Source organism: Ornithorhynchus anatinus, chromosome 2 (assembly GCF_004115215.2).
Source record: "Ornithorhynchus anatinus isolate Pmale09 chromosome 2, mOrnAna1.pri.v4, whole genome shotgun sequence".
NCBI lineage: Eukaryota > Metazoa > Chordata > Mammalia > Monotremata > Ornithorhynchidae > Ornithorhynchus > Ornithorhynchus anatinus.
The window spans coordinates 161,435,095-161,458,693 of NC_041729.1; the positions used below are offsets into that span (position 1 = coordinate 161,435,095).

The 23,599-nt window shown below is 47.5% G+C and overlaps 1 protein-coding gene across 8 annotated transcripts in view; it reads right to left on the bottom strand.

Moving 5' to 3' along the window:
* The window catches only part of PPFIBP1 (PPFIA binding protein 1), a 185,568-nt gene that overhangs the window by 88,750 nt on the left and 73,219 nt on the right, over window positions 1-23,599 (bottom strand). For all 8 annotated transcript variants that reach the window (XM_029057999.2, XM_029057996.2, XM_029057995.2 and 5 more), the window contains exons 3-4: window positions 12,049-12,145; window positions 8,437-8,642 (exon numbers count right to left, since the gene is read on the bottom strand). In XM_029057999.2, coding sequence (XP_028913832.1) covers window positions 8,437-8,642; window positions 12,049-12,112 — 270 coding nt within the window. In that variant the 5' untranslated portion in view covers window positions 12,113-12,145. The remainder of the gene's footprint in view (window positions 1-8,436; window positions 8,643-12,048; window positions 12,146-23,599) is intronic.

The window sequence follows — 23,599 nt, forward strand, 5'->3', positions numbered from 1 at the left end:
GAAGTTACACATGACTTGCCCAAATAATAATAATAATGTTGGTATTTGTAAAGCACTTACTATGTGCAGAGCACTGTTCTAAGAGCTGGGGTAGATAGAGGGTAATCAGGTTGTCCCACGTGAGGCTCACAGTTAATCCCCATGTTACAGATGAGGTAACTGAGGCACAGACAAGTTAAGTGACTTGCCCACAGTCACACAGCTGACAAGTGGCAGAGACCAAAGTCAGCCGGCAGACAACTGGAGGTGCCGGAATTAGAACTCAAGTCCTCTGGCTCCCAGGCCCGTTCTCCTTCCACTAGGCCACATTTCTTCTACTATTATTCATTCATTCAATTGTATTTATTGAGCAATTACTGTGTGCAGAGCACTGTACCAAGCGCTTGGAAAGTACAATTGGGCAACAAATAGCACTTATTGTGTGCAGAGCACTGTACTAAGCTACCCAACAATGGGCTCACAGTCTAGAAGTGCTTAGTACAGTGCTCTGCACAAAATTAGTGCTCAATAAATATGAATGAATGAATGGAAGGGGGGAGACACAACAAAAAACTCTTACTATCACATGCTCTGTACACAGCAAGTATTAAATTATAATTATGGTATTTGTTAAGCGCTTACTATGTGCCAAGCACTGTTCTAAGCACTGGGGTGCACGTTGTCCCACGTGGGGCTCACAGTCTTCACCCCCATTTGACAGATGAGGTAACTAAGGCACAGAGAAGTTCAGTGACTGCCCAAAGTCACACAGCTGACAAGTAGCCGAGCCAGGATTAGACTCCAAGAACTCTGATTCTCAAATCCATGCTCTTTTCACTAAGCCGCGCTGCTTACCTAGGGCAAGTCACTTTGCTTCTCTGTGCCTCAGTTACCTCAACCGTAAAATGGGGATTGAGCCTGTGAGCTCCACATTGAACAGGGACTGCGTCCAACCTGATTTGCCTGTATCCACCCCAATAAATAGTATCGACTGAATGACTGAAAAGCAGACTGTGAGTAACTGGAATTTTCAGATACGGACGTTCAGTTTATACTGCCTGTAGAGCAAAGAGGGAAGGGGTTGTATGGGAACACCCTATGGGTGAGAAAGGGCTCAAGCCCAGCTCTTCTGCTTGTTCACACGAGTTCTAACACCATCAGCAATATCATTTTCAAATGATGAAGGCAGTAAACCCATCTCAGAAACACATTCTCAGAAACGAACAGGGGAAAAAGAAAAACCCTCCACTCTCCTCAAAACTGCTAGTCTCATTGCATAATAATAGTAATTGGTGGCATTGTGATGCTATGTGCCAAGCACCAGGTTTAGCACTGGGGAAGATACATTACAATGAAATCAGACACATTCCCTGTCCCCACGTGAGGCTTGCAATCTGAGGGGCAGAAAGAATTGTATATTCATTCATTCATTCATTCATTCAATAGCATTTATTGAGCGCTTACTATGTGTAGACCACTGTACTAAGCGCTTGGAATGTACAATTGGGCAACAGATAGAGACAATCCCTGCCCATTGATGGGCTTACAGTACTCTGCACAGAGTAAGCACTCAATAAATACTATTGAATGAATGAAAAAAGTAGAGATTTAATTCCCATTTTACAGCTGCAAAATCTGAGGCACGGAGAAGTGAGACTTGCCCAAGGTCTCACAGCAGGCAAGGGGCAGATCCAGGATTCAAGCGTGGGTCTCCTGAATCCCAGTTCTGTGTTTTACTACTAGGCCATCTCCATATCAAACAAAAACTCCTCACCATTGGCTTTAAAGGATTCCATCACCTTGTCCCCTCTTACCTCACCTTCTCACCTGCCCCGATGGCCCACATCCTGCCCTGGCCTGGAACATCCTCCCTCCTTAAATCTGACATAAAATTCCTCTCCCCCACCTTCAAAGCCTTTTTGAAGGCCTGTCTCCTCCAAGAGGCCTTCCCTGACTAAGCCCCACTTTTCCTCATCTCCCACTCCCTTCTGCATGGCCTGTCTTGCTCTCCCCTGAACCCCCAACCAGCCCCACAGCACTGATGGATCTGTCATTTTATTTATTTGTGTTGATGTCTGTCTCCCTGCCTCTAGACTGTGAGCTCGTTGTGGGCAGGGAATGTCACTGTTAATTGTTGTATTGTACTTTCCCAAAAGCTTAGTACAGTGCTCTGCACACAGTAAGTTCTTAATAAATATGATTGATTGAATGAATGAATGAGCCATACTGCTTCTCAAAAACAGGTGGAGTGGGACACTTTCTGGTTTGGGGAAGAAGTGTGGCCTAGTGGAAAGTCAAGTGCAACGACAAGTAGGGGAAGTGTGGGCTTAGTCAGGGAAGGCCTCTTGCAGGAGACGGGATTTTAATTCAGCTTTTAAGGTGGGGAGAGGGATCATCGTGAAGCAGCAGCGTGGCTCAGTGGAAAAGAGTCCGGGCTTGGAAGTCAGAAGTCATGGGTCGAATCCCGGCTCTGCCACTTGTCAGCTGTGTGACTGTGGGCAAGTCACTTAACTTAAGCAGCGTGGCTCAGTGGAAAGGGCACGGGTTTGGGAGTCAGAGGTCGTGGGTTCGAATGCCGGCTTTGCCACTTGTCAGCTGTGTGACTGTGGGCGAGTTACCACTTCTCTGGGCCTCAGTTCCCTCATCTGGAAAATGGGGATTAAGACTGTGAGCCTCTCGTGGGACTATTTGATTGAGAAGCAGGGTGGTTCAGTGGAAAGAGCACGGGCTTTGGAGTCAGAGGTCATGGGTTCGAATCCTGGCTCTGCCACTTGTCAGCTGTGTGACTTTGGGCAAGTCACTTCACTTCTCGGTGCCTCAGTTACATCATCTGTAAAATGGGGATTAAGACTGTGAACCCCAGGTGGGATAACCTGATTCCCCTATGTCTACCCCAGCGCTTAGAACAGTGCTCAGCACATAGTAAGCGCTTAACAAATACCAACATTATTATTATTATTTTTATTCTCTGTGCCTCAGTTACCACATCTGTAAAATGGGGATTAACTGTAAGCCTCACGTGGGACAACCTGATTACCCTGTATCTACCCCAGTGCTTAGAACAGTGCTTTGTACATAGTAAGCGCTTAAAAAAACCCAACATTATTATTATTATTGTGGACCGCATGGACATACATATATCCTCTAGCCCTTCTTCCTCCTCTCTGCAATTGATTTCAGTGTCTTCTCCCTCACTAGTCTGGAAACTCCTTGAGGGTAGGGATGGTGCCTAGTGACTCAACTGTAATGATGGTGTTTGTTAAGCACTTCTGTGCCAAGCACTGGTCTAAGCACTGGGGTAGATACAAGGTCATCGGGTTGTCCCACGTTGAAGCTCACAGTCTCAACACCCAGTTTACAGATGAGGTAACAGGCACAGAGAAGTGAAGTGACCTCCCCACAGTCACACAGGGGACAAGAGGCAGACGTGAGAGCTCACCTCCTCCAAGAGGCCTTCCCAGACTGAGCTTCCCCTTTTCCCTCTGCTCCCTCTCCGCCCTCTGCTCCCTCCTTCTTCCCCCCTTCACCTCCCCTCAGCTAAGCCCCCTTTCCCTCTACTCCTCCCCCTCAGCACTGTGCTCATTTGTCTATTTTGTTAATGAGGTGTACATCCCCTTGATTCTATTTATCGGGATTAAGTTGTCATAATAACTTTTGTCCATCTGTCTCCTCTGATTAATAATAATGTTGGTATTTGTTAGGTGCTTACTATGTGCAGAGCATTGTTCTAAGCACTGGGGTAGATACAGGGTAATCAGGTTGTCCCACGTGAGGCTCACAGGTAATCCCCATTTTACACATGAGGTAACTGAGACCCCAGAGAAGTTAAGTGACTTGCCCACAGTCACACAGCTGACAAGTGGCAGAGCTGGGAGTCGAACCCATGACCTCTGACTCCGAAGCCCAGGCTCTTTCCACTGAGCCACGCTGCCAGACACTAAGCCCACCATTGGGCAGGGACTGTCTCTATCGGTTGCCGAATTGTACATTCCAAGCGTTTAGTCCAGTGCTCTGCACATAGTAAGCACTCAATAAATACTATTGAATGAATGATTAGAACCCACGACCTCTGACTCCCAAACCCATGCTTTTTCCACTAAGCCACGCTGCTTTTCTTATTCTCCCAGGCACTCAGCAACACTGCAACATAGTAGGTGCTCAATAAATACCCGATTGATTCTAGCAGTCACTTAATCTCCTTCACAAGCTAGGAATGCATCACATTTGGGCATGTTTTCTTTTTTATTGGCAAAAGTCATTTTTCCTGATAGGTTTAAGCTGCCAAGGGTATGAAATGAGTAATTTTGCCTTGTTTTCCTCTCTTCCATGGTTCTACAGGCAGCTCTTGTTCATCCAGTGACCGCAGACTTTCCACTTGGGTCAATTCCAGGAAGCACATGACTAAATCCCCACGAGTCATCCAGAGAGTAGACCCGCTGAGGGAAAAGGAGGGGGAAGAGAAGGGAATGAGTCCGATTGATCAGTGGGCTCACACACTAAACAAGAGCTCTGCTTCTCAGCTCTGGCTGACATGGCTTAATGAAAAGAGCCAGGGCTTGGGAGTCAGAGGTTGTGGGTTCTAATCCCGGATCCGCCACTTGTCATCTGTGTGACCTTGGACAAGTCACTTCAATTATCTGTGCCTTGGTTACCTCATCTGTAAAATGGGGATTAAGACTGTGAGCCCTATGTCGGACAACCTGATTACCCTGTATCTACCCCAGCGCTTAGAACAGGTTTCAGCACATAGTGAGCACTTAACAAATAGCATTTTTAAATTATTATTTTAGCTTCCTTGTTAGTTCATGTTCTGAGAGCTATGTCATCCATTCCTCACTGTGAGCTCGCTGTTAGCGGGGATTGTCACTGTTCATTGCTATACTGTTCTTTCCCAAGCGCTTAGTACAGTGCTCTGCACACAGTAAGCGCTTAATATATACAATTGAATGAATGATTGAGTGAATGAATTCTTTCAATTGTATTTATAGTAATAATAATTACGGTATTTGTTAAGTACTATGTGCCAGACACTGTACTAAGCGCTGGGGTGAATACAAACAAATCAGGTTGGATACAGTCCCTGAAGAGGGAAGTGAGGTAGATGAGAGAACTGAAGCACAGAGAAGTGAAGTGACTTGGCCAAGGTCACACAGCAGACAAGTGGCAGAGTCAGAATTAGGACTCATGACCTTCTGACTCCCAGAAGGCTCCATCCACTATGCCATACTGTGTGCAAAGCAGAGCCTCCAGGGGCCCTAATGGACTTTGGACTCTTATATTTACATTATCTCACCTTACTTATTATGTCTGTTGCCAAACCTATTATTATTAATAATAATTATGGCATTTAAGCACTTACTATGCACTGGACACTGTTCTAAGCGCTGGGGTGGGTACAAGCAAAGTGAGTTGGACACATCCCTGTCCCACCTGGGGCTCACAATCTTAATTCCCATTTTACAACTGAGGTAACTGAGACACAGAAAAGAGATCTGGCCAAGTCAGACCGCAGACAAGTGACAGAGCTGGGATTAGAACCCAGGTCCTTCTGACTCCCAGGCCCGTGCTCTATCCACTAGACTCCTAGAGGGTCAGGTGAGAAGTAGTGTGGGCTAGTGGAAACAGCATGCTCCTAGGAGTCAGGAGATCTGGGTTTTAATCTTAAATTTTATGGGATTTGTTAAATACTATGTGCCAGGCACTGTGCTAGGTGGTGGGGAAGATATAAGATAATCAGGTTGGACACCAACCCTGTCGCACATAATAATAATTATGGTATTTGTTAATCACTTACTATGTGCCAGGCACTGTACTAAGCACTGGGGTGGAAACAATAAAATAAGGTTGAACACAGTCCCTGTCCTGCATGGGATTCACAGTCTCTTAGAACAGTGCTCAGCACTTTGAACAGTGCTTGGCATACAGTAAGCGCTTAATAAATACCATCATTATCATTATTACTCCTCTCCATTTCACAAATGAGGTAGTAATAATAATAATAATGTGGTATTTGTTAAGCACTTACTATGTGCCAAGCACTGTTTTAAGTACTGGGGTAGATACAAGGTAATCAGGTTGTCCCACATGGGGCTCACAGTCTTAATCCCCATTTTACAGATGAGGGAACTGGGGCATAGAGAAGCAAAGTGACTTGACCAAGGTCACAAAAAAGACAGATGTCCCAGTTGAAATTAGAATTCAGGTCCACTGACTCCCAGGCCTGTATTGTTTGTGAAGGATCATTACAACACACTGGTTAAACAGAAAGATCCCAGGAGTCATTTTCTCTACTCCTGGGCTGCTGAGAGACCTTGGACTAGTCACTTATCCTCTTCAGGCCCCAGGTTCCTCATCAGTAAAATGGGGATCAGTCAGTCAACCAATCAGTGGTATTTATTGAGTGCTTACTGTATGCAGAGCACTGTATTAAGCCTTGGGAGAGTACAATATAGCAGAACATGGCCCAAAAGGAGTTTACAGTCAAGAAAGGGAGACAGACATTAACATAAATTACAGAGATGTAGATGTGGGGCTGAGGGAGAGGTGAATAAATGGTGCAAATCTAAACACAAGGGCGATGCAGAAGGGAGAGGGAGCAGGGGAGGTGACTGCTTAACCAAGGAAGGCCTCTTGGAGGAGATGGGATTTTAATAAGGTTTTGAAGATGGGGAGAGTGATAGCCTGTCTGATATGAAGAGGGAGGATGCTCCAGGCCGGAGGCAAGATTTGGGCGAGAGGATGGCGGTGAGACAGACGAGATCGAGGTATGGGGAATAGGTCTGGCATTACTGTGGGCCACGTTGTAGTAAGAGAGAAGCAAGGTGAGGTAGGAAGGGGGTTGGGGGCGAGGTGGTGGACTGCTTTAAAGCCGATGGTAAGGAGTTTCTGTTTGAGCTGGAGGTGGATGAGTAACCCCCAAAAATTCTTGGGGAGGGGGGAAACGTGGCCTGAACGTTTCCGGAGAAACGGGCCGGTCCGCAGAGTGAAGTATGGACGGGAGTGGGGAGAGACGGGAGGCAGGGAGGTTAACGAGGGAGCTGCTATTTGACTCTCCCTATGGCCCGGGGACGTTGTAAGGGATAAAATGAGATAATAATAATGATGATGGCATTTGTTAAGCACTTACTATGTGCCAAGCACTGTTCCAAGCACTGGGGGAGATACAAGGCAATCAGGTTGTCCCACATGGGGCTCACATTCTTAATCCCCATTTTACAGATGAGGGAACTGAGGGCACAGAGAAGTTAAGTGACTTGCCCAAAGTCACTCAGCTGACAAGTGGCCGAGCCGGGATTAAAACCCACGACCTCTGACTCCCAAGTCCGGGCTCTTTCCACTGAGCCACGCTGCTTCTCTAATAACGTACGTCGGACTTGGAGTTCATCGAGTCTTCACCAACTATTGCTGTCAGAAATCCTAATTGTCCATAGCAACTTTCAAACCCTGCTCAAACCATGGACCGAGGATCTTCGGACTCGGATCAAAGAGTAGTCAGAAAGGACCAATTGTCCTGTCCAGTTCTTCTCAATAGATTAAACTGAAAGACCTTGCAGAAAAAATAGTTAAAGGATAAAGCAGTGTTCAGAAACCTTGCTACAGGAGTCTGCGGCTATTTGACTCTTCCTACCACCCAGGGATTTTGCAAGGATAAAATAACATGAAAGCATTTGGGAAAAGGGAAGAAGTGCTTCTCAAAAAAAAAAAACAAAGTAGCAGTGTGGTCTAGTGGATAGAGCACAGGCCCGGGAGTCAGGAGGATCTGGGTTCGAGTCCTGTCTCTGTCACTTGTCTGCCATGGGACATGCCATGGGAAGTGCAAGTCGATTCACTTCTCTGTGCCTCAGTTACCTCATTTGTAAAATGGGGATTACGACTGTGAGTCCCACGTGGGACAACGTGATTACCTTGTATCTACCCCAGTGCTTAGAATAATAATAATGATGGTATTTGTTAAGCGCTTACTATGTGCCAAGCACTGATCTAAGCAACAGTGCCTGGCATGCAGTAAGCACTGAACAAATACCATTAAAAGAAAAAATAGTTTTCCAGTTTGGGGAAAGGTGGGGAAGAGGAGGTTTAACCTTATTAATTTTCTGGTTTAAGGAGAGAGGGAAAGAAGGGGGTTAGCTTTATTACAGTTTTCCCATTTCGAGGGGAGGGGGGAAGAGTGGGGTTTAGTCTGATTACCATTTTCCAGGATGAGAGGAAAGGGAAAGAGGGGGGTTCGGCCTCAATACAGTTTTCTGCTTTGACGGGAGAAGGGAAAAGAAGGTTTAGCTTTATTAGAGTTTCCCGGCATGAGAAGAGAACAGAAGAGGAGGTTTAGCCTTTATTACGGTTTTCCAGCTGGAGGGGAGAGGGGAAGAGGGAGTTCGGCCTCGTTGCCGTTTTTGGGTTCGCGGGGGGGGGGGGGGGGAACGAGGGGGATGAGTCTCCCCACGGTGCAACTCGCGTTACCATCTGCGTGTGCAGCCAGTCGATGAGCGTCTGTGCGGTGGTCTCAGGGACTTGGCAGCGCAGCCCCTCCTTCTCGTCGGCCTCCATGACCTGGAGCAGCCCATGCAGGTCTTCCACCAGATGCAGGGCCCGGAGGCCCCCCATGAACGGCGAGGTGGGCGACTGACAGTCCAAAATCCCATTGGAGTATTCCAGGGCCTTGGAGCCTAGGCACGGCAACGGGGGGAGGGGGGCGGATTTAGCGGAGGCAGGCGCACACCCCCCTCATCCTCCCTCCCATCTCCACAGCCCATATATATATATATATATATATCTGTAATTTCTTGATCTATTTATTTATGTTAATGTCTGTCTCCCCTTCTAGACTGCGAGCTCGTTGTGGGCAGGAAAGTATCTCTTTGTTGTCATCTCCTAAATCCACAGCAGCTCGGCTCCTAAATCCAGAGGTGCTCATCTCCTAGCTCCACAACTGTTCATCTCCTAAATCTACAGCAGCTCGGCTCCTAAATCCAGAGGTGCTCATCTCCTAGCTCCACAAGTGCTAATCTCCTCTGTCCTCATGTGTTCATCTCCTAGCTGCACAGCTTCTCCTCTCCTAAATCCACAGCTGCTCATCTCCTAGCTCCACAAGTGCTCATCTCCTAAATCCACAGCAGCTCGGCTCCTAAATCCAGGGGTGCTCATCTCCTAGCTCCACAAGTGCTCACTTCCTATTTCCTCGTGTGTTCATCTCCTAGCTTCACAGTTTCTACTCTCCTAAATCCATAGATGCTCATTTCCAAGATCCACAGATTCTCATCTGCTATACCATCTATTGGTCTCCTAGCTGCACAGATGCTCTTTTCCTAAATCCTCAGGTCATCATCGGTACGTCATGTATTCATCTCCTAGCTGAGCAGTGGCTCATCTCCTAAATCCACAGCTGCTCGGCTCCTAGCTCCACATCAATAAACCAATGGTATTTACTGAACGCTGAGCACTGTAATAAATAATAATAATGTTGGTATTTGTTAAGCGCTTACTATGTGCAGAGCACTGTTCTAAGCGCTGGGGTAGACACAGAGTCATCAGATTGTCCCACGTGAGGCTCACAGTCTTCATCCTCATTTTACAGATGAGGTAACTGAAGCACAGAGAAGTGAAGTGACTTGCCCACAGTCACACTGCTGACAAGTGGCAGAGCTGGGATGCTAGGGAGAGCTCAATGCACCACAGTCGGTAGACACAGTAGACATTATTCCCTGCCCACAATGAGCTTACAGTCTAGAAGGGGAGACAGATATTAATGCACATTCCTCTCCAAACCTCTTCAGCAAGTTGTTTACACTTACAGTCTCCACTTCCCCTCCTCTACTTCTCCCCTCGAAACCCTCCAAAAGGTTTAGTTCACGTCTCCTCACTCCTCAAGAACTTCCAGTGGCTGCCCATCCACCTCTGAATCAAAGAGAAACTCTTCACCAATGACTTTAAAGACTCATCACCTCGCTTCCTCCTACTTCACCTCCCTGATCTCCTACTCCAGCCCAGCCCGCACACTCCGCTCCTCTAAAGCCAGCTTGCTCATTCTAGTCCAATCTCGTCTACATCACCACCGAAATATTACCCACGTTCTCTCTCTCCCTAGCCACGAGCTCCCTCTTCCTCCACTTCTGCCAGACCACTACAATCAACACCTTCCCCAATTAAGTTCTCTTCTCCCCAGTCCGCTGTCCTTTCTGCATCATCTACGCGCTTGGATCTGTGACCTGTGGGCATTTGATATTCACTCCATCATTTCCCCCCAGCACTTAATAATAATAATTATGGTATTTGTTAAGCACATACTATGTGCCAAATTCTAAGTTCTGTTCTAAGTGCCGGGGTAGACACACGGTAATCAGGTTGTCCCGTATGGGGCTCACAGTCTTCATCCCCATTTTAAAGATGAGGGAACTGAGGCACCGAGAAGTGAAGTGACTTTCCCAAGTCCCACGGCTGATAAGCGGCAGAACTGGGATTAGAACCCATGACCTCTGACTCCCAAGCCTGGGCTCTATCCACTGAGCCATGCTGCTTCTCGTTAGATGTAGTTATCTATAAATTATATATTATAAAATATTTATTCACTTTAATATCTGTCTCCCCTTCTAGACTGTAAGCTTGGACAGGGAACATGTCTACCAACTCTGTTGTATTGTACTCTCCCAAGCGTTTAGTCCAGTGCTCTGCATATAGTAAACACCCAAATACCCTTGATGATGATGATGATAAAATATGGACATAGCTAACGAAATCCCCGTTCTCACCTATCCTGCCGTCGACCCCCGGCCCACATCCTCCTGCTGTCTTGGAATGCCCTCCCTCCTTCCTCACCTCCGCCAAACTAACTCTCTTCCCCTGTTCAAAGCCCTACTTAGAGCTCACCTCCTCCAGGAGGCCTTCCCAGACTGAGCTTCCCCTTCTCCCTCTGCTCCCTCTCTACCCCCCTTCACCTCCCCTCAGCTAAGCCCCCTTTCGCCCCCTTTCCCTCTGCTCCTCTGCCTTCCCTTCCCCTCCCCTCAGCACTGTGCTCATCTGCTCATTTGTATATATTTTTATTACCCTATTTATTTTGTTAATGAGATGTACATCCCCTTGAGTCTATTTATTGCTATTGTTTTTGTCCATGTGTCTCCCCAGATTAGACTGTGAGCCCGTCATAGGGCAGGGATTGTCTCTATCTGTTGCCGAATTGTACATTCCAAGCACTTAGTACAGTGCTCTGCACATAGTAAGTGCTCAATAAATACTACTGAATGAATGAATATGTACAAAAGTGCTGCGGGGCTGAAGTTTAGGTGAATACAGGGTGCAAATCCATCTGCATACATATTTACGTATTTGTCTCCTAGTTCCAGAGGTACTCAGCTCTGCAGGTGCTCAGCTCCTAGCTGATCAAGTGCTCATGTGCTCCTCGCCGCACAGGTGCTCATCCCTTAACTGCAAAGGGGCTTGTAATAATGATAATAATAATGACAGTATCTGTTAAGCGCTTACTATGTGCCAAGCACTGTTCTAAGCACTGGGGTAGATAGAGGGTAATCAGGTGGTCCCACCTGGGGCTCACATTTTTAATCCTCATTTCACGGATTAGGTAACTAAGGCACAGAGAAGTTAAGTGACTCGCCCAAAGTCACACAGCAGACGAGCGGTGGAGCTGGGATTAGAACCCACGCCCTCGAACGTCCAAGCCCGTGCTCTTGCTCATAAGCCACGTTGCTTCTCTTGTCTCCTAGCTGTGCAGGTGCTCGTCTTCTCCTCTCCTAGATACACAGGCGCTCACGCGCTCCTCTCCCAGCTGCTCAGGTGCTCCTCTCTTTGTGGTGCAAGCTGCACAGGGACTTGTCGCCTAGCTGCGCAGGTGCGCGTCCCCTCGCTGCATATGTGCTCGGTTCCTAGCTACACAGGCCCCCATCCCCCTTGCTGCACAGGGGCTTGTCTCCTAGCTGCACAGAGGCTCATCTCCTAGCTGCACTGGTGCTCACCTCCCAGCTGCAAAGGGGCTCTTCCCCTTGCTGCATCGGTGCTTATCTCCTAGCTGAGCAGGTGCTCCCACCTGACCCTTCCCCAAGGCGGCACCAAGCCCGAGTTTACCTGCAATGATGCCATCCATCTGTTCCAGTGCAGCAGCCAACATGTCGCTTGCATCACCCATCATCTTCTCGCTTCCCACGGAGTGACACGCCCAGGTCTAAAAAGCAAAGAAGCTATCGTTACAGAAATTGTATGTCAGTGAATCACAGCTATTTAGGCACCAGTCAATCAAGTGTGCTTACGGTGAGCAGAGTTGGGAAACGCTGTTCCCTGCCTACCACGAGCTTACAGTCTAGAGGGGGAGGCAGATGTTAATATAAATTAATAAATGACGGATACGGACATAGGTACTGTGGCACTAAGGGAGGGGGGAAATAAAGGATGCAAATCCAAGAGCGAAGGTGATGCAGAAAGTAATGGGAGAAGAGGAAAGGAGGGGTTAGCCAGGGAAGGCCTCTTGGAGGAGATGTGTCTTCAATAAGGCTTTGAATGTGGGAAAGGGATCATCTGTTGGATATAATAATGATGGTATTTGTTAAGCGCTTACTATGTGCAAAGCACTATTCTAAGCACTGGAGAGGATACAAGGTGATCAGGTTGACCCACATGGGGCTCACAGTCTTCATCCCCTTTTTACAGATGAGGTAACTGAGGCCCAGAGAAGTTATATGACTTACCCAAAGTCACACAGCTGACAAGCGGCTGAGCCGGGATTTGAACTCATGATCTCTGACTCCTAAGCCCGGGCTTTTTCCACTTCTCTATGAAGAGGGGGGCGTTTTCGAGACCAGAGGCAGGACGTGGGTGAGAGACTGAAGGTGAGATAGATGAGATGGAGGTACAGTGAGTAGGTTGGCAGTAGAGGAGCGAAGTGGGATGGCTGGGTTGTAGTCGGAAAGTAGCGAGATGAGGTAAGAGGGGGCAAGGTGATTGAGGGCTTTAAAGCCAACAGTGAGGAGGTTTTGTTTGATGCAGAGGTGGATGGGCAACCACTGGAGTTTCTTGAGGAGTGGGGAAACGTGGCCTGAATATTTTTGTAGAAAAATGATCCGGGCAGCAGCGTGAAGTACGGACTGGAGTGGGGAGAAGACAGGAGGCAGGGAAGTCAGCAAGGAGGCAGATGCGGTCATCAAGGCGGAGCAGGATAAGTCGTGGGATTAAAGTGGTAGCCGTTAGGATGGAGAGGAACGAGTGGATTTTAGCAATGTTGTGATGGCTGAGCTGACGGGATTTAGGGACAGACTGAGTACGGGGGTTCATTAAGCTCCTTCTAAGTGCAAAGAATCATAATGTGCACTCGAAAGAGCTAAACAGGAGCAAAACATATTCTCTGCCCACAAGGACCTTAAAATTGAATAGGGAGTAGAGAAAATTAATTAACTAAAAGAGAAGCCCAGAGGAAGAATGAGAATGTAAGAGGGAGTTACATGAGTATGTCGGGATGAAACAGAGGAATGCATTAATTGAATAACAAATGAGTCTCCATATGCAGAGATGGGCTGAGAACGGACTGCCAACTATGCACGGAACTTTTGGCGTGCCATAACTTGAGGTTCTTGCGAATCAACAGGAGAAGATTTGCCTGTTGTGTGAACTTGGGCAAGTCACTTAACTACTCAGTGCCTTAAACTGGGGTAGATTAAAAAGTGATCAGGTAAAGTGCAGTTCATGTCCCAGAGAGGGCCCATAGTCTTAATCCCCATTTTGTGGATAAGGAAAATGAGGCCCACAGAAATCAAGTGACTGGCACAAGGTCACACAGCCGACACGTGGCGGAGATGGAATTGGAACCCAGGTCCCTCTCTCTCCCAGGCCTGGGCTCAATCCATCCACAGGCTCCACCTCTTCTCTGCTTGCCCTCTGCTTCCTAGACAACTGCAGTCTACTGTACTGAGGTGAGAAGCAGCGTTGCCTAGTGGATATAACCCAGGCCTCAAAGTCAGAAGGGTCTGGGTTCTAATTCCACCTCTGACACATGTCTGCTGTGTGACCTTAGGGAAATCACTTCACTGGGCCTCAGTTACCTCCGCTGTAAAACAGGAATGAAGACTGTGAGCCCCATGTGGGGCAGGGATTGTGTCTAACTCTTGTACCTACTCCAGCGCTCAGAACTGTGCTTAGTACACAGTAAGTGTTTGAGGAGTATTATTATTAATACTGTTATTATTCCCGCTTATGGAGGCCACAGATCCAGCAGCCTGATAGGGCTCCCACCACTGACTAGGAATTCCAATCACGGCTCTAATTTTCCAGGCCTTTCATCGGAGGATGTCAGGCTTTTTCTGTCATCGGAGGAGGCAGGCAGACGCTATTATCTGTGACTTCCCAGGGACCAGACGGATTTCCATAATCGCTCGCCTGTGCCTCCCGGCCGGCCGGCCCCGGGAGGGCTGCCAACCGGGCACCGCCACTCACGCTTCATCTCCTCCATCAGCCCCCCGGACGCGTCGGGGCCCGAACCCAGAGGGGCCCGGCATCCCGACGCCCGAGGCGAGCCCGGGGCTCTCGGGCCAGAGCGAGGGATGAACTCCAAGGTCTCAGAGTCAGTTGGTCGGTCTGTCCGTCGGATTTATTGAGCGCTTACTGTGTGGAGAGCACTGTGCTAAGCGCTCGGGAGGGTCCAATACAGCAATTTAACAGGCACATTCCCTGCCCACAATGGGCTTACAGTCCAGAGAAGCAGCGTGGCTCGGTGGAAAGAACCCGGGCTTTGGAGCCAGAGGTCATGGGTTCGAATCCCGGCTCCGCCACTTGTCAGCTGTGTGACTGTGGGCAAGTCACTTCACTTCTCTGTGCCTCAGTTACCTCATCTGTAAAATGGGGATGAAGACTGCGAGCCCCATGTGGGACAACCTGATTCCCCTGTGTCTACCCCAGCGCTTAGAACAGTGCTCTGCACATAGTAAGCGCTTAACAAATACCAACATTATTATAGAGGGGGAGACAGGCATTGACAGAAACAAATGATGGATATGAATATAAGCACCGTGGGGCTGAGGGAGGGGGAATATAGGGAGTGAACCCAAGTGCCAGGGAGACGCAGAAGGGAGTGGAAGAAGAGGAAAAGAGGGCTTAGTCAGGAAAGGCCTCTCTTGGAGGAGATATGCCTTCAATAATACTTGGGGGGGGGGGGCGGGGAGAGTAGAGCCACTGAACTCCATGGGAATAAGCTGCCCCTCTCTCTCTCTCTCTCTCTCCTTAAGAAGTGCACTTCAAAGCCATTTAGGGAAGGCTGGCTTATCTTTAAACAACAGAAGAAAGCATTTGCAAGTTGAACTGGAACGCCTGCCTCCGTCTATAAAATCCCAAATAATGCGACCCTATTTAAAACGATCCTCCTCCCACCATCCCCAGAAGAACCACTAAGAAGGTTTGTCTCCCAGGCTTCTTCCCGGAGCCCTTCCCATGGGGAATCGGCACCTTGGCTTTTCAGAAGCAGCAGGTCCCGGAGAGTTGAGAATGGGCCTGGGCATCAGGGGACCTGCATTCTAATCTAGACTGTGAGCCCCTTATTCGGGAGGGATTGTCTCTATTTGTGGCCGAACTGTACTTTCCGAGTGCTTAGGACAGTGCTCTGCAAAAAGTAAGCGCTCAATAAATATGATTGATTGAATGAATGAATAATCCCGGCTCTGCAATTTGCCCGCTGTGTGACCTTGGGTAGGTCACAACTTTTCTGGAAAAATGGGATTATAGAAAAGCGGCATGGCCTAGTGGATAGAGCACGGGCCTGGGAGTCAGAAGGACCTGGGTTCTAATCCCGCTCTGCCACATGTCTGCTGTGTGATCTTGGGCAAGTCACTTCACTTCTCTGGGCCTCAGTTACCTCATCTGTAAAATGGGGATTAAGACTGTGAGCCCCACGTGGGACATGGTTCTGCATCATCCTGACTTGCTCCCTTCATTCATCCCCGCTCCCAACCCCACAGCACTTATGTCCTATATCTTGTCATTTATTTTTGTCTATTAATGTCTGTCTTCCCCTCTAGGCTTAAACTTGTTGTGGGTAGGGAATATTGTCTAATATTGCCTGTTTACTTGTTTTGATGTCGGTCTTCCCCTGGCTGGACCGTGAGCCCTTTGTGGGCGGGAATTGTCTCTACTGGTTGCTGAACTGTACTTCCCAAGCGCTTAGTACAGTGCTCTGTACACAGTAAGCACTCAATAAATACGGCTGAATGAATGAATTGTACTCTCTCAAGCACTTTGACCTAATGGCAAGAGCACGGGGTTGGGAGTCAGAGGTCGTGGGTTTCTAATTCTGGTTTTGCCACTTGTCTGCTGTGTGACCTTGGGCAAGTCACTTAACTTCTCTGTGCCTCAGTTACCTCATCTGTAAAATGGGGATTTAGACTGTGAGCCTCACTTGGGACAACATGATTACCTTGTATCTACACCAGCAATTAGAACAATGTTTGGCACATAGTAAGCATTTAACAAATACCATCATTATTGTTATTATAGTAAGCACTTAACAAATACCATGATTATATTATTATTATATTATTACAGTGCTCTGCACACAGTAAGTGCTCGACAAATACAACAACAGACATGGACTGTGTCCAACCTGATTAGCTTGTTTCTACCTGAGCACTTAGTAGAGTACCTGGCACATAGTAAGCATTTTAATAAATACCATTTAAAAAAATGTGTTTTTTTTTTAAAAAGCTCTCCAACATGACCGCTTTGGATAGGCAACCCAGGCAAATTGACCACAGACTTTTCGGTTCACCAAAATTGTGGAGGGGCACAAGATTCATTCATTCATTTATTCAATAGTATTAATTGAGCGTTTACTATGTGCAGAGCACTCTACTAAGCGCTTGGAATGTACAAATCGGTAACAGAGAGAGACAGTCCCTGCCCTTTGACGGGCTTACGGTCTAATCGGGGGAGACGAACAGATGAGAACAATGGCAATAAATAGAATCGAGGGGAAGAACATCTCATTAAAACAAAAGCAAATAAATAGGATCAAGGTGATGTACATCTCATTTAGCAAAATAAATAGGGTAATGAAGATATATACAGTTGAGCGGACGAGTACAGTGTTGAGGGGATGGGACGGGAGAGGGGGAGGAGCAGAGGGAAAGCGGGGAGAAGAGGGTTTAGCTGCGGAGAGGTGAAGGCGCGGGTAGAGGGAGCAGAGGGAAAAGATCTGATCATGGGGTGAGATCCATTTCTGCCTCTACAGCCTCAAGACTGTGAGCTTGTTGTGGTCAGGGAATGTGTTCGTCTATTGTTGTACTATACTTTCCCAAGCGCTCAGTATAGCACAAAGCAGCATGGCTTAGTGGAAAGCACCCGGGCTTCAGAGTCAGAGGATGTAGGTTCTAATCTCAGCTCTGCCCCTTGTCTGCTCTGTGATCTTGGGTAAGCCACTTAAAATTCTCTGTGCTTCAGTTACCTCATCTGTCAAATGGGGATGAAGACTCTGAGCCCCAAGTGGGACACCTGATTACCTTGTATCTATCCCAGTCCTTAGGGTAGTGCTTGGCACATAGTAAGCACTTAAACACCATCATTATTATTATTATTATTACAATGCTCTGTACACAGTAAACGCTCAATAAATAAGATTGAATGAGTGAATGCCTTGGATTTCGGGTCAGAGCACCTGAAAACAATGGAGCAGGTTTTCCTTTCTGGGAGATGGGGGTTGTATTTTTCTCATTCTCTACATCCCCAGCTCCAAACGTCAGGCAAGGGGCCTCATCATGCCCCCCGCCCCACTGCCTCCTGCCCCACTCCCCAAATCATAACAGCCCTCGTTCTGGTTTAGCACTGTGTCCATTTTGGGAGATGAGGGGCCCAAGTTTCCCGTTGGACGTTAGTGCTAGACATATGTCAGAGATGACGCTGTTTCGTCTGATTGATTCCCTTCACCTAGACGACGCTTGTTTTAGAGGCCTTTGATCCTCCAGGAAATACTTCCAATTCCACAGGTTACAAAATTACAAGAGGGTCTTGTGAGAGCCTCCCAGCCGCTTCTATTTTTTTCGGGCCTGGTTTTGAAAATACACACAGGAAATCAAGGCCCACACTACCTCCTTTTTCTCGTCCGCCTGCTTCTCTCTAAATTACAACTCCACGTTCCTCTCCTTCAGGAACCTACCCTGAATAATTCCACCCCTTCCCCATGTTCCTCAACATAATTCACGGCACAGTTGTTCTCTGTACTTGCTCCCGCAATACACCCAATACGGTGCCTGGCACGTAATAAGTGCTTAAAAGCAACCAAGAGCACGCACGCTAACATAGCGAATACAGCAAAGGCCTGAGAGTCAGAAGATCATGGGCTTTAATCCCGGCTCTGCCACTTGTCTGCTTTGGGACCTTGGGTAAGTCACTTCACTTCTCGGGGCCTCAATTACCTCGTTTGTCAAATGGAGATTGAGATTGTAAGACCCACGTGTGATGGGGGCCGGGTCCAACCCGATTTGCTCGTATCCCCCAAGCGCTTAGGACAGTGCCTGGTACACAGTAATCACATATATTACAATTATTATTACTAAGCTCTTATGAACATCCACACACACTTGTGAAGCGTTTTCTCCCCCATCAGAATGTCAGTCGGACCAATTGGAAAGAACACGGGCCCTTGGTTGCCACAAATCCTGAATTCCAGTCATCATCATCACCAGTGGTATTAAATGACAGCTTGCTGTGTGCAGAGCACTGTATTAATCACTTGGGAGAGTACACAACAACAGAGTTGGTAGACACGTTCCCTGCCCACAATGAGCTCACAGTCCTGGCTTAACCATCTGCTTGCTGTGAGACCTTGGGTAAGTCATTTAACCTCTCTGTGGCCCAGTTTCCTCATCTGTAAAATGTGTTTAACATCCCTGCTTCTCCCTTCCGTAGGCTCTGAGCCCCATGTGAGGCCGGGACTGTGATCGCTCCAGTGACCCTGTGACTACCGCAGTGCTTAGAGAAGTGTCATAGCCTTGTGGGAAGATTACCAGCCTGGAAGCCAGGAGACCTGGCTTCTAATCCCAACTCTACCACTTTCATTCAATCATATTTATTGAGTGCTTACTGGGTGCAGAGCACTGTACTAAGCACTTGGGAGAGTACAAAAGACCAAGAAACAGACACATTCCCTGCCCACAACGAGCTTACACTTGCCTACTCTTTGACCTTGGGCAAGTCACTTCACTGGGCCTCAGTTTCCTCATCTGTAAAATGGGGAATCAATTCCTGTCTCCCCCCTCACACACACTTAAACAGTGAGTCTCAGGTGGGACAGGGATGTGTCCGACCTGATGGGCTTGTAACTAGCACAGCACTTAGAACAGTGCTTGACACATAGTAAGGGCTTAACAAATGCCATTCATATCGGAAGCCCTTAGTAGATGACACTAGCATCATTAATGGTTCATTGGAAAATTCGGGCAAGACCTTTTAGTCCATAAACTCCCAGCTGGCGATGGAGCTGAGAGTCTATCTTTAGCTGTAGTCATAACAACCTCCTCCTCTGCACCACAGAGAGGGGGTTTCTCCACGCTAACCAAAAACAACCTGGCATCGCGGTGAGCCCAAACAGCAAGGATTTTAGTCACAATCTGGAAGCTTTTTTTTTTAATGATATTTGTTAAGTGCTTACTATCACCAGGCACTGTACTAAGTGCCGGAGTGGCTACAGGAAAATCAGGTTGGACACAGTGCCTGTCCCACATGGGGCTCACAGTCTTCATCTCCATTTTACAGATGAGGGAACCGAGGCCCAGAGAAGTCAAGTGACTTGCCCGAGATCCTACAGCAGACAACTGGCAGAGGTGGGACTAGAACCCAAGTCCTTCTGACTCCCAGGCCTGTGCTCTAGCCACTAGGCCATGCAGCAAAAGGGAGGACATGACAATAAATACGTGGTGATGAGAAAATTTACAAAGAATCTAAATCTGGCAGGATATCAGCCTTCCTTAGGTTTGTCACCTTCCCTCGCACCTCTGCCAATATTCAATTCCAACTGAGGTCAATTATAAAAATGATGGTAATTGTTAAGCACTTACTATGTGTCAAGCACCGTTCTAAGTGCTGGGGTATGTCCGAGCTAATCAGGTTGGATACAGCGGCCCATGTGGGGCTCACAGTCTTAACCTCCATTTTACAGATGAGGTAACGGAGGCCCAGAGGAGTGAAGTGACTCACCCAAAGTCACACAGCAGACAAGAGGCAGAGCCAGGATTACAACCCTTTCGACTTCCAGGCTTGTGCTCTACCCTGCCAGCAACAAATAAAAAAAAAAATTCTTAAAGACTTTTGAGGCCATGCTCCTAGCCAAGTTTAAAGGGAAGAGATTGAAGCAGACCTACAACTCGGGGAGCCAATGGAGCAATCTGTGGGCACAAAACACTAAATCCAATCAAAGCCACTTGACAGATAATTTATGGGAATTCTTCCAGTAATAAAATCAAGGCTCTTAATGCTAAAGTAGGATGATGATTGCACAGCAAGTCACAGCTGGTTTCCCAATTCTCCCCCCTGCATCTGCTGTCAGATTTCCAGAACGACTTCGCAGGGGGAGAGAGACACAAAATAATTAGTTGGGAGGAAAAAGCCAAAAGAAAGGACCGTGGCCTCGTGGACGGAGCACAGGCCCGGGAGTCAGAAGGATGTGGGTTCTAATCCTGGCTCAGACCTCAGCCTGGTCCTCAACTCATCTCATTCCACCCACATATTCGGTCTGTCACCAAATCTTGTTGGTTTTAACTTCACCACACTGCTAAAACCCACCCTTGTCCTCTGTGTCCAAACTGCTATCACACTGATCCAAGCACTTATCCTCTCCCTCTGACTACTGAATCTGCCTCTTGGCTGATCTCCCTGTCTTCCCATATCCTTCCCAAAACTTGGAACTTCATCCTGCTTCATATATGCCAGGCCACCCCCTCTCCATTTTCAAAGCCTTATTAAAGTCCCACCTCCTCCAAGAGGCCTTCCCCGATGAAGCCCTCATTCCCAGCTCGCACTCCCTTCCGCGTCTTCTACGCACTTCGGTCTGTGACCTTCGGACTTCTGCTATTCGTCCCACCCCCAATCCCACAGCATTTATGTACATATCTTGAAATTATATATTCTAAATTACTTATCTATTCATATTGATGTCTGTCTCCCCCTGAGACTGTAAGCTCATCATGAGCAGGGAATGGGTCTGCGAATTCTGTTGTATTGTACTCCGCGATCCCTTGATCCAGGGTTCTGCACATAGTAAGCGCTCAAAAAATACAAATGATTGATTGATAACTGTTCTTCCACTCTCCCATGTGGGACAGGGACTGTGTTCCACCTGACTGCCTTGCGACTTCCCCAGCACTTGGTACAGTGCTAGGCATATAATAATTGCTCAGCAAATACTATCATTACTAATATTTCAATAATAATAATATGCAGAATACCATTTGAGACGATGTACAGAAAGGCTCTGGGCAGTTGGGAGGACATCAAAGTGTCATGATGGTAGCTAGGAGGACATTAGCTAGCAATAATAATAATAACTCTGGTATTTAAGTACTTACTATGTGCCAATCACTCCTCTAAGAAGCAGCATGGTTTATTCATTCATTCAATTGCATTTACTGAGCACTTACTGTGTACAAAGCACTGTACTAAGTGCTTGGGAGAGTACAGTGTAACAACAAACAGACACACACATTCCCCGCTCACAATGAGCTCACAGTCTAGAGGGTTTAGTAGACTGTAAGCCCGTCAATGGGCAGAGATTGTCTCTATCTGTTGACAAATTGTACATTCCAAGTGCTTAGTACAGTGCCCTGCACATAGTAAGCACTCAATAAATACGACTGAATGAATGGATAAGCATGAGCCTATGAGTCAGAACGACCTGAGTTCTAACCCTGCTCTGCCACTTGTCTGTGTGGGACCTTGGGCAAATCACTTCACTTGTCTGAGCCTCAGTTCCCTCATCTGTAAAATGGGGATTAAGGCTGTGAGCCCATGTGGGACAGGGACTGTGGCCAACCTAATTAGTTTCTCCCTCAGAGCTTAGAACAGTGCTCGACAGTAAGTGCTTAACAAATATCATCATCATCATCATCATCACTGGGGTAGATACAAGATCAATGAGTTGGACATAATCCCTGTTCCACATGGGGCTCACAGTCTTAATTCCCATTTTACAGATGAGGAAACTTCTCAGCTCTCAAAAGTCAGGTAAGGAAGGCACCTAAATGACCTCAATTCCCTGTCAACCAACAGAACTGTACCTGAACTTTTACCTACCCCAGTGCCCTTGGATTTGCCCGCTTTATTCCCCCCTCCCTCAGCCTCATAGCCCTTATGTCCAGATCCGTCAATTATATATTGATATTAATGTCTCTAGACAGTAAACTCCTTGTGGGCAGGGAATGTGTCTACCAACTCTCTTACGTTGTGCTCTCCCAAATGCTTAGTACCCAGCCCTCACACTTTGTTCCTCTAATGCTAACCTTCAGCGTGGTTCAGTGGAAAGCACCTGGGCTTCGGAGTCAGAGGTCATGGGTTCGACTCCCGGCTCTGCCACTTGTCGGCTGTGTGACTGTGGGCAAGTCACTTAACTTCTCTGTGCCTCAGTTACCTCATCTGTAAAATGGGGATTAACTGTGAGCCTCACGTGGGACGACCTGATTACCCTGCATCTCCCCCAGCGCTTAGAACAGTGCTCTGCACATGGTAAGTGCTTAACAAATACCAACACTATTATTATTCTCACCGTATCTCCATCTAGTCTATCTCAGAGCCGACCTCTCGCCTGCCTCTGGCCTGGAACGTCCTCCCTCCTCATATCCAACGGCCAATTATTCTCCCGTTCAAAGCCTTACTGAAGGCCCATCACCTCCAAGAGACCTTCCCAGACTAAGCCCTCCTTTCCTCTTCTCCCACCCGCTTCTGCGTTGCTCTGACTTGCTCCCTTTACTCATTCCCCCAACCCAGCCCCACAGCATCTCTGGACATCTCTGTACTTTATGTATTTCTATTAATGTCTGTCTCCCGCTCAAGAATGTAAGCTCATTATGGGCAGGGAATGTATCTGTTATATTGCACTCTCCCAAGCACTTAGTTCAGCGCTCTGCACAAAGAGTTTATTGGTTGATTATATAAATATCAGCAAACATGATTGACTGGCTGATTGATGACAGTTCTCTGCAAACAGTAAGTGCTCAATAAAATAGCATTTAGACCGTGAGCCCCAGAGAAGCAGCACGGCGTAGTGGATAGAACATGGATCTGAGCGTCCGAAGGTCATGGGTTCTATTCCCAGCTCCACCACTTGTTTGCTGTGCGACCTTGGACAAGTCACTTCACTTTATAATAATGTTGGTATTTTTAAGCGCTTACTCTGTGCAGAGCACTGTTCTAAGCACTGGGGTAGATACAGGGTAATCAGGTTGTCCCACGTGAGGCTCACAGTTAATCCCCATTTTACAGATGAGGTCACTGAGGCACAGTGAAGTTAAGTGACTTGCCCACAGTCACAGAGCTGACAAGTGGCAGAGCCGGGAGTCGAACCCATGACCTCTGACTCCGAAGCCCAGGCTCTTTCCATAGAGCCACACTGCTTCTATGGGCCTCAATTACCTAATCTGTAAAATGGGGATTGAGACTG